This window comes from Coenobita brevimanus, chromosome 24 (assembly GCF_032717465.1).
Source record: "Coenobita brevimanus isolate Jiangsu-jjx chromosome 24, ASM3271746v2, whole genome shotgun sequence".
Classification (NCBI taxonomy): Eukaryota; Metazoa; Arthropoda; class Malacostraca; order Decapoda; family Coenobitidae; genus Coenobita; species Coenobita brevimanus.
In genome coordinates, this window is record NC_136977.1 from 38,885,143 (window position 1) to 38,897,127 (window position 11,985).

The window sequence follows — 11,985 nt, forward strand, 5'->3', positions numbered from 1 at the left end:
AGAAGGCTGATAACAGATGCCCAGCACACGATCTCTTGCTAGATTTTTATTCGCAAATCAGCTGAGAAGCCATAATTCCTATAGTGTGTGTGTGTGTTGTAACAATCCGCCGCGTGGTTATCTAGTTACGGGGCGGACTCTACATTTGGTGTAAGGTAAAGAGACAAGAAACAGTGGAACTTAACTATACTTTAATATTAAACCTTACACTACAAAAAGTACCTAACAACATTATGACAAGTAACAAGGTTAATGGCAAAGATTAAAGTTATAACACTTAAACAGTAGTTACTGCACAAAGAACAAGACAAATAGATCAGGTAGTTAAGCAAACGGACAAAGAGAAACAGTTACAGGCAAGATACAGAATTATAAGATATACAAATAATACAAAATTGATATACACCCTCTTCCACGTCACAAGGTCACCGAGCACTGTTACCGTGAGGGAGGTGAATTGGGCGGTGTAAACCCACTCAGGGAGGAGGAACACTGTCAGCCGTTAATAGTGTGAGTCTGCCTTCTCTGACTGAAGCAGCGGTATATATATCCCCACGGGTGAAGCCCGGCTTGTTTCACCTAGCCGTGTGGGGCTCCGAGGCGGTGATCCAACCGTAACGAGGGAGCCCAGCACTCCAGTAGTTTAGTGGGGGCGTCACACCTCCCCCCTAAAACGACACCCCAACGAAGATGTGGTGTCGTAGAGGCTGTGTTACAGGCGGCTGAGTGTGTCTGCTAGGAGATTTTCTGAACCTCTGATGTGGTGAATGTCGATGTTAAAGGGTTGGAGGTATAGGGACCATCTTAAAAGCCGTTGATTTGAGAACTTATTTCGATCCAGAAATGAGAGGGGGTTGTGATCTGTATACACTTGCAGAGGGGCACTGTTAGGAGAAAGGTAGCACTCAAACTTTTTGATGGCAGAGATGATGGCGAGTAGCTCCTTCTCTATAGTGGAGTAGCGACGTTGATGGACGTCCAGCTTTGCAGAGTGGTAGGAGACAGGGTGTAGTATGCCTTCCTTCTCTTGAAGCAGGGCGGCTCCCACAGCTTCTTCACTGGCGTCAGTGTGTAGGATGAACGGCTTGTTGAAGTCCGGCGAGAGCAGCACGGGATCTTGGGTGAGGAACGTTTTGAGTTGGTTGAAGGAGGTCTGGCAGTCGTCCGTCCAAATGAATGGCACAGAGCCACTCGTCATCCTGGTGAGTGGAGCAGCTACCTTGGCGAAGTTAGGGCAAAATCTCCGGTAGTACCCGGCCATTCCCAAAAAACGCATCAGCGCCTTCCGGGTAGTGGGTGCAGGGTACTGGATGATGGCAGAGATGTTGGCTGCTTTGGGACGGAAGACTCCTCTGCCCACCTCATGTCCCAAGTACGTCACCGTGGCCCGGCCAAAGGTGGTCTTGGCCAGCTTCACCGTGAGGTTGGAGTCTTGTAGTCTGGACAGCACCTCAGAGAGTTGGCAGAGGTGTTGCCGCCAGTGGGGAGAAAAAATTAGTATGTCGTCCAGGTAGACTGATACTCCATCTAAGTCTTGCAATAGATAATTCATGGCCCGCTGGAAAGTGGCAGGACTATTCCTCATACCGAAGGGCATTACAGTATATTGGTAAAGCCCGAAAGGAGTAGCAAAGGCAGAGATGAGCTGAGCATCATCGGTTAGAGGAATTTGGTAATAGCCCCGAAGCAAGTCAATTTTAGTAATGAACCGAGATTGTCCCACCTCATCAATCAGATCATCTACCCGGGGGAGTGGATAGGCGTCTGGGATCGTGACAGAGTTGACTCTACGATAATCAGTGCAGAGACGTATTTGTCCATCTTCCTTGGGCACGAGTAGACAGGGTGATGCCCACGGGGACTGGCTGGGAACTGCTAATCCTTGGTCCAACAGGTATTCCACCTCGTTCTGCATCTGTGCTTTTTTCTGTGGATGTAACCTATAAGGGTTGCATTTAATTGGATGGGTTCCTGGCACCAACTTTACTTTATGGGAGGTGATGGTACATCGGCCAGGATTGTTATTAAACAATTTAGGGTACCGTCTTATAATTGTTTCTAAATCCTGTTTTTGTATTGGTGTGAGGTGTTGGAGATATTGTTGCAGATTGTTAAGTATCTCCGAGTTGGACAGTGGAGGGGTTGGAATGGTGTTAGCTAACTCCGGCTCCTGAACCATAGGGCGGACGCAAGGGATCTCATGCAAGGTTTCAGGAGGGTTGGAGCTTGCTGTATTTATGGTGTGTTGTAAGTCTACGGGTAACACGAGTTTCGGGGAGTTGTCTGGTGGTTCTTGGTGCTTATAGGGCTTAAGTAAGTTAATATGAACAAGTTGAGTTGCCTTGCGACGGTCTGGGGTCTCTAATATATAGTTGTAATTTGACAGTTTTCTCTGAACTCTATATGGACCGTGATATTTTGCTTGTAGAGGAGAGCCAGTGACAGGGATGTATGCCAAAACCATATCACCCTCATTGAATTCCCTAACCTGAGATTTATTATCATAGTGATTCTTCATGACTGTCTGGGCACGAATTAAGTTCTTCTTAGCAAAAGCTCGAACCTTACTCAATTTATCCTGAAGGGAATTTATGTACTGTTGGACAGTTATCAGTTTACTGGTGGGTGAAGCTATCATATGGTCTTTGATCACTTTAAGGGGCCCCCTTACCTTCCTTCCATACAAGAGTTCAAAAGGAGAAACACCCAAGGAGTCAGATGGAGTTTCAAGAATGGCGAAAAGAAGGAAGGGCAGTCCCTCATCCCAATCATGATCCTCCTCATGGCAGAATTTACGAATCATAGTCTTGAGAGTTTGATGTAGTCTCTCTAATGCACCCTGCGACTGTGGATGGTAAGCTGTGGACAGAGTTTGTTTAATCCCTAATTCCTTAAGGACCTGGGTAAATAGTTCACTTGTAAAGTTAGAACCTCTGTCTGACTGGATTTCCCGAAGAATACCAAATGTTGTAAACATGTGTGTTAAGGTTTTGGCTACATTTTTGGAGGAAATGTTCTTTAAAGGAAATGCCTCAGGATATCTAGTGGTGGGGCACAGAGTAGTGAGTATATACTGATTGCCTTTCTTGGTCTTAGGAAGTGGTCCAACTATGTCAATAATAATCTTTTGGAAAGGCTCAGCAGGTACTCTAATGGGTTGTAAGGGGTAAGGTGGAATTACTTCATTCGATTTACCTACTACTTGACAAGTATGGCAATTCTTAACAAAGTCAGTTACATCCTTCTTCATGCCTGGCCAGAAAAATTCAGTTAGCAATCTAGAATAAGTTTTTTCGATACCTAGATGGCCTGCAAGGCCTGCATGAGCAACTTCCATTACAGGATGCCGCAAGGTTTTTGGTAGTACTATTTGATGGTACTCAGCCCATGTGTCATCATCACCTAGTTGGGATGGCTTATACATTCTCATGAGTACTCCATCTTGGTGGTAAAATGAAGGAGGATGGATTATATTATCCTTGGAAATGGCTTTATTATGCAATTGAATCAGGGAAGTGTCACTTTGTTGTGCCTCTTTAAGACTTTGTTCAGAAAATATGGTAGGAATGATGCTTTGGGGAGGTAGGGTATGTTTAATTACTGTACTACCTTTGGATTGTGATCTGGTAATGGCACAACTAGGGAATAAGTTAGGTTGGTCTTATTCAAGATCATCTGTTGGATTCTGAGGCAAAGGAGACTTACTGACAACTAGAGGAGGGTAAACAAGTCCTCCAGCCAGATCGTTGCCAAGAATGAAATCAACATCTGGAATGGGTAATGATTCATCTTCACTTACCCCTATGGTGACAGTTCCCTGGACCAAGCCACAGTTCAGGTGCACTCTGGCCAGAAGAGTGGGGAAGGGATCGTGAAAGTCCCTCAGATATACCAGTTCTCCGGTATAGTTATCCTGGATATTGGGTAAGGCAGATTTCCGGATGAGGGATTGAGCAGCGCAAGTGTCCCGCACTATCTGGACAGAGTGCTCCTGTTGGCCAGGACCAAGCGCGACTGTACCGGTGGAACGGAATGGCTGGAATGGATCAGGAGAATTAGCATTGGGTGGCATGGATTGGATGGAAGCAACAGGCTTTTTTGCAGAGATCTTGGCCACTTTGCACTTGGGGTCTGGGCAATTTGTTATTATATGCCCAGGTTTTTTACAAAAAAAACAGACAGGAGTGTTCTGTGCCACTTGCTTACCATCTTTGTTTCTATCTGTGTTCTTATAACTATCAGCACCTTTGGAACCACCAGGCAACCTAACAGTGGGTGACTGGGTTTTCCTCTCCCTGGGGGGTGAGCGATGCAGAAGTGAGTAGATATCAGCCAATTGGGCTGCTTTAAGCACATCAGTCTCCTCCCTATCGATAATGTGTACCTTGATAGAGTGTGGAACTCTTCTCAAGAACTCTTCAAGAGCAACTAGATTAAGTAACTGATCAAAAGTGTTCACAGATGCAGACTTTAACCATCGTTTTAAGGAACGAAGCTTATCAGAGGCAAACTCAGCATAGGTTTGGTACTGCAGTTTAACAATGTTACGGAAAGCTTGGCGGTAACCCTCTGTGGAGATTGAATAAGCTGCGAGAATGGCCTTCTTGACTGTTTCATAATCAGTGTTGTTCTCAATGTTGTTACAAACAGTTAAAGCCTTATCTGATAGTTTAGGCTTTATGAGCCATACCCAGTCTGCTTCTAGGATCTCGAAATGTCTGGCTGTTGATTCAAATTCCCTAAAGAACGCCTCAGGATCGTTATCAGGGAAAGATGGGATTAGTTTTACATATTTAAGCAAGTCAGATTTACGAGGTGTTTGAGATGTAGGGAGATTCTGAGGTCCTAGCAGGTTTGGTTGTGTGCCTGCTAGTTGGGCTTGAAGAGCCTGAAGTTGCAATTCATACTTCCTATTTCTCTCCTTTTCTTCATGTTCACGTTCACGCTGTCTTTCTCTTTCTTCATGTACCATTTTCTCACGTTCATGTTCTCTTTCCTCTCTTTCATACTCCATTTTCATTTGCATTGCCTGCATCTCTACTTTCTTTATCTCCAGCAGGATTTGAGGATCTTTAATTATACTGGAAGCTTCTAGCTCCACTGCAGAGGCTTCGACTACCTCTGTGTCTCCTAAGTGGGTCAGAATTAGTGCTCTTAACTTATCTTTCCTCACATCCTGAGCGAATGGAATTTTAAATGACTTAGCAATGTACTTAAGGTCATCCTTTGATATTTTAGCAGCTTTAAGTTCATCCAAGGAGGGGTTGCCGACAAACTCTAATGCATTAAAGTCAGTCATGGTCTTGAAAGTTCCGCACTCTTAAGTGAAACCTGCTAATGGCCTTATTTCTAAGCACTGACCAGGAATAACTGGTATAACATGTATACAGTCAACATAGTTATAAGGCAGTAAAGTGTAACAAATGATACTAGTCACGTACAGTTGGCTAACTAGCATGGACAAGATTGGCAGTTAAGAATAGTTTAACAATGAAAAGATATAACTCATGGGATAACAGCCGAATAGTGATGGCTGATTATCAGTAACAAGGGGATACTTATGGACAGACTAGCATTAACCGAGAAAAAGATGATTAACTACCAGTGGAAAAAGACTAGCATTAACCGGGAACAAGATGGTTAACTACTAGTGACTGATTTAAAAAATTTTACCTCCCGTTAAATTCTTATAAACCAGTAATTGATAAGCATGAATGAGCTTCTGATACTATAACGCAATAACAAGCCAGGTTATCCAGGAGAGTATCAGCCCACACTAACACACAAAAAAGTCCTGAATAAGTACTCTTTCGAAATAACTGGCTGAAAGAGTTTAAGAATGGTCAGGTTACCACGTAGTATACGTAATTAAAGGCTGTGAACGTCAGTGGTTCACCACAGGTACATGGGTAACAAGATGAGTCTCAAACGGCTGGTGGGAAACAAGTCCTTACAAATGGAACAGCCCAAACAATCACACCTATCCTGCTACATTAACTACCCTTAAGTGGCCACTAAGTAAGGAATTTAAAGTCAATGGAAGCAGGCCTCACCAAGGACTACACATGTGACGTGACCCTGTGAGGCGGAGAGGTTGTATTCGTTATAATAGATAATGACTAAATTACTTAACTAGCTGATTAATTATCAATCCCGGACAGGCCCCCACATGTAACAATCCGCAGCGTGGTTATCTAGTTACGGGGCGGACTCTACATTTGGTGTAAGGTAAAGAGACAAGAAACAGTGGAACTTAACTATACTTTAATATTAAACCTTACACTACAAAAAGTACCTAACAACATTATGACAAGTAACAAGGTTAATGGCAAAGATTAAAGTTATAACACTTAAACAGTAGTTACTGCACAAAGAACAAGACAAATAGATCAGGTAGTTAAGCAAACGGACAAAGAGAAACAGTTACAGGCAAGATACAGAATTATAAGATATACAAATAATACAAAATTGATATACACCCTCTTCCACGTCACAAGGTCACCGAGCACTGTTACCGTGAGGGAGGTGAATTGGGCGGTGTAAACCCACTCAGGGAGGAGGAACACTGTCAGCCGTTAATAGTGTGAGTCTGCCTTCTCTTTTTTTTTTTTTTTTTTTTTTTTTTCCTATCGACCATTGAGGCCGAAGCCTCTGGTCATTAAGGCAAATATATATATATGTATATATATTGACACATATATACATATATATACAAACATATATATATACATACATACATACATACACACATCCATGCATATGAACATACACACTTTCATGCACACGTACATATATATATAATAATTTTTATTTTATTATTTTTTTGTAGTTTTATTTTTATTATTTTTATTTATTTTTTATATTTTTAACCTTATATTACTTATAAACAAAATACCTAATTTAAGGACCCTAAAACTAACCACCTAACAGACAAATCGCTAACCTACACTAAATCCTAAGAGACAAATAACTAGACCTACTGTACACTAATGGTAAAAAAACCTCGACCAAGAGAACACCATCGACTGCAGATATGTAATGCTTTTCTACATTACATACCTGCACTCATCACCTGATGACTGTCAGTTGAGGCACAACCTAATATAGGGGACATCAATATATGAAAGGGAACTAGACGAGTCAGGAACATTTCCATATACGTCAGCTGTCGGCCCTAATTAGAATAACTTAAGCAAGATAATATAATGTATTTACATAATTTATACAAAAATTGAAGAACCTCGCCCAGCAGACTACCATCGACTGCAAGTGCCCAATACCTTCCTATATTGCACACTTGCACTCATCAGCTGGTGACTGTCAGGCAAGGAATTTGGCTTAATGTAGGGGACATCTATATTAGAAATAGATCGGTGGGAGGAGGAACTATTTAAAATATGTCAACTGTCAACCCTAATTAATATTACAATATATACATATTTACTGTTCATAAAAACCATAACCACACAGTAAAAAAGTCACATCACTCTGATCAGTCCGGTCTCTCTCAAGAAAGCCATCAATTTATCAGTCATAACAATGTCCCCATCACCCAGGATGGTGGAAAGGGTGAAGGGGACGTCTACTGCGCCGCAGTAATTCATAAGTGAAGCGCGTTCACGAATAAATCGCCGACAGCGCAGGATGATATGACTGATAGATAACACCGCATTACAGATGTCACAGTGCGGTGGGAAGCGTCTTTCCATATAAGGTTTTATGTGGGTTAAAACGGTGGCATTCAGCCGTAGCCGTGCCAACACTTTTTCTTCTAGGCGACTGGGACGGTTGGCAGTGTCCCAGTCGCCCAGGTACGGCTTACAAGTTGGAATATTTAGTCTGGTCCACTGACCTTGCCACAGAAGATTTATTGATGTCTTTCCGAGAGATAGACTCGACCGTAGATCACGAGGAACGTCCCAAGTCTCCTCGAGCTCCACAGCCGACTTTGCAAGTAAGTCAGCCTGCTCATTGCCGTAGATACGACAATGACCAGGCACCCAGATCAGCGTGAATGACTTGTTGCATGAATGCAACTTATTAACGATGCGGCCCTGGATCTCATGAGAGTCCGTAGTGCAAGATGCAATTGCCTGAAGGGCTGATTTTGAATCTGAAAATATGACAAATGAGTCATGTCTAGAATTGAGAGCATAGTCTATGGCTTTGTCAATAGCAAAAAGTTCTGAAGTAAACACAGATGTATGAGTCGGCAACCGATACCTGAGGGCACATTCAGTCGACCACACACTTGCACCCACACATTCACTCGACTTGGAGCCGTCGGTGTACAATTGATGGGACCCCAAGTGACGAACAATGATGTTACGAAACAAGTGGTGGACCTCCGCCTCCGGCGCCTTGGCCTTTGGTGCTGGGAGCCATGTAACATCGACTGTAAAGCCGGGTGGCTCCCAAGGCGCTATATTTTTAAGCACCAACTTGTCACAGTCACTGGGGTCCACATCAAGCTCCTGAGTCAGTAAGTGGAGGCGAGCGGCAAGTGGCCGACGCACCCCCCGCAGAAGGTGGTGGTATTGACGCAGGGGGGTACAGGCCACATTGCCGATATTACTTTTTCTTAATGTCCTTACACCATAGGACAAGGCCAGGTGGTCACGGCGAATACGGAGGGGAGGCACATTCGCCTCCACTTCCATACGAGCTACACGGGTACACCGGACAGCTCCAAGACACATTCGCAAACATTTATTCTGTAACACATCCAATCCTTTCAGCGTGGCATCGGATGCCGAGCCATACACCTGTCCGCCATAGTCTAGCTTTGATCGAATAAGGGACTTATACACCATTAATAAAGATTTTCTGTCGGCACCCCAGGTAGTACCCGCTAGGTACTTGAGGACATTTAACGGTTTATCACAACGAGCAAGCAAAGTATTAACGTGAAGTTTAAAATTCATTCTACGATCAAAATGTATTCCTAAAAATTTTACAGAATTTTGAAAAGGTACCGCCTGATTATCCAAAGTTAAGCACAAATTAAGTACGTTACGATTAGTGAAAACTATAGCGGCACACTTACGGACGGAAAACTTAAATCCCCACTGCAAGGCCCATTGGTGGACGGAGTCAAGGGCTGCTTGAATCCGCCCAGCCGAAAATTGTGCATTACGGGAAGAGTGCCATATTGCACAATCGTCAGCGTAGAGTGAGTATTTAAGATTCCTCGGGATGGGAGCTGATGACAGAATATCATTGATCATAATGCTAAATAAAGTAGGACTAAGCACACTTCCCTGTGGCACCCCGTTTTCCTGGATAAATATATCCGATGTTACGTTACGGGGCAATTTGACAGAGAAAGTTCTGTCCCTTAAGAAATTTGAAATAAAAACAGGCAAATTTCCTCTTAAACCATAAGCATAGAGCTTCATTAGTATACCGTGTCGCCAGGTCATGTCATAGGCTTTATGGATGTCCAAGAACACCCCTATCATGAATTCTTTATTGGCAAATGCCTCTGCAATACAATGCTCCAAATTCATTAAATGATCTAGTAAACTTCTGTATTTACGGAAGCCACATTGTTGATCATTTAACAAATTCTTCGACTCTAAAACAAAAAGAAGCCTATTGTTAACCATTCGTTCCATGACCTTACATAGACAAGAAGTCAACACAATAGGACGAAATGAATTGGGATTCATAAGACGACCAGCCTCTTTGGGTATCGGTATGACGTGCGCAAAGTGCCATGAGTTTGGGAACGTTCGAGACGCCCAAATCTCATTGTACAATGCTAACATCTTATTCAGGTTGTCCTGATTAAGATGCTGGATCATACCGTACGTGATGGTGTCTGGTCCAGGGCTGGTGTCTTTACAGGATTTAAGGGCAAGGAGCAGTTCATCTAGCGTAAACTCTTGGTTGTACGGGGAGTTTACGTCTTCTGTGGCAAAGTCTAATATCTGTAGCTCAGCCGTGCGTTTATGATGTTGGAAACGCGGGTCATAATTGGCTGAGCTACTTACATGAGAAAAACTCCTGGCGAGGATGTTAGCAACGTCCACGGGCTCGTCATAGATGTTATTATTAACCTGCAAGGTGGTGACAGGGAAGTATGGGCGTTTATTATTTAATAATCTGATAGTGGACCAGACTTTATGTAATGGTGTTGTACGAGTCACCGTGGACACAAAGGACCGCCAGGAGTCACGTTTAGCCCTTCTTATTATTCTCCTTGCCTCAGCCCGTGCCTGTTTGTATGCAATAAAATTTTCCTCAGTGGGCTGACTATCAAAAAATCTGTATCTCCTATTGCGTTTTCTTAAAGCTTGTCGGCAATCCGGCGTCCACCAATGTGCTCTATGCTTCGCATGAACTGTAGAAGTCTTGGGAATAGCAGCCTCAGCTGCGTGTAATATGGATTGGGTTATATTTTCGACCTTAACATCCATGGTCTCCCCAGATATATCTAAATTGGCGATCCTTGAGAAGGATCCCCAATCTGCTTTCTTATAGTTAAATTTTGGAGGTGGAGGGTCCGAAATGATGTCGCGTGTATAAGAAAGACAGATGGGTAAATGATCACTTCCCAAGGAGTCGTCGTAAGGGTCCCATGAGAGATCTTGATGTATACCAGGGGAGGCCAAAGATAAGTCAATGGCCGAAAAGTTACCAGTACGATCATCTACACGAGTCGCTCTACCATCGTTCAGAAGACAGAGGTTGGACTGTAGTATTAGGTCGGCTACTTGCTCCCCACGACCATCAATCCTCAAGCTACCCCATTGATAGTGATGGGCGTTAAAATCGCCCAGCACTAACCTATTTCCAGGTAGATGTTCAACTAGTGAATTTAAAGCATCACTATCAATGGGGCCATGTGGGGGACAGTACAGAGAGCAAATAGACAGATACATGTTATTAAATTTTACTTTGCACGCGACAGCTTCCAGAGTAGAATTTAGAATCACTTCCGTTTGTGGGTGTGATTTGTGTGTGTAAATGGCAACTCCGTGACCTTCATATCTTCTATACGAGTGGTAGTGTCTGAACTGTGAAGGATCAGGATGATCCTCCAGGCGCGTCTCCTGTAAACAAACAACATCTGGCCTGTGTAGTGAAAGCAAGATAGCTATATTATGTAACTTATTCCCAATACCTCTACAATTCCACTGCAGTATAGTGAATGCGGCGGTTTAAGATTTTCGAGGGTGGCCAGTGTGCTTAGTCTTTTTATGCCCCCGCGACCAGGCGAGTGGCTACCGGGGGACCTATCCCGGTGCTTGTTTGTGGAGATCTCCATAGTCTCATCAATAACGAGGCTCCCAGATTCCATCGAGGGAGAGCTATTCTTTCTCTCCCTCTCCGGACCAGGAGCAGGAAGGACATGAGGACGTGACTGTTTGGTGAGGGTGGTCAAGTTAATTTTATCTGACTTGTCAGGCTTCTGTTTTGACCGCACTGCCTGCGAAGGAGCAGCGGCAGCTTGAGAGTATGAAGTGGCAATTGGGATGTCTGTCAGAGAGTTGGAACGTACAGGAGGCTTAGGCTGAGAGGTATGGCGTGGGGCATGAGGAGCGAATGTAAGGTCAGTCTGTGTTTCAACGGTGCACATCACGGGACGGGACACAACCGCCGATGCATAGGAGACATTAGGTTTGGGAGTTGCATGCAACTCCTTCACCTTCTTCCTAGCATCGTAAAAGGAAATGCCCTCGGTTGCCTTCACTGTGCAGACCTCTTTCTCCTCCTTCCACTTGGGGCAAGCCCTCGAGGAAGTGGAGTGAGCATCCTTGCAGTGAAAGCAGCACTCCGTCTCAGATGTACAGTGTTCAGCAGAATGTCCCACATTCGCGCACCTACCACACACTGGCTGGGAAGCCCTACAAGCCTTTTCATGGTGCCCATAAATCTGGCATTTTAAGCAAAGCAAGGGGTTCGGGATATATGGTCTGACGTTAAGAATTTCTTATCCAATTCTGATGTTGGAAGGTAAAGCAACTTTGCCGAACGTTA

At 43.9% G+C, this 11,985-nt stretch overlaps 1 protein-coding gene across 1 annotated transcript; it reads right to left on the reverse strand.

Moving 5' to 3' along the window:
• Nucleotides 1–3,661: 3,661 nt before the first annotated feature.
• LOC145393355 (uncharacterized) lies at nucleotides 3,662–5,299 on the reverse strand. The gene is made up of 2 exons (XM_080267454.1): nucleotides 5,042–5,299; nucleotides 3,662–4,750 (listed from the first exon to the last, which is right to left on the reverse strand). The coding sequence occupies exons 1-2, from the start codon at nucleotides 5,297–5,299 to the stop codon at nucleotides 3,662–3,664; spliced, it is 1,347 nt and encodes a 448-aa protein (XP_080123580.1).
• Between the last annotated feature and the right edge of the window lie 6,686 nt (nucleotides 5,300–11,985).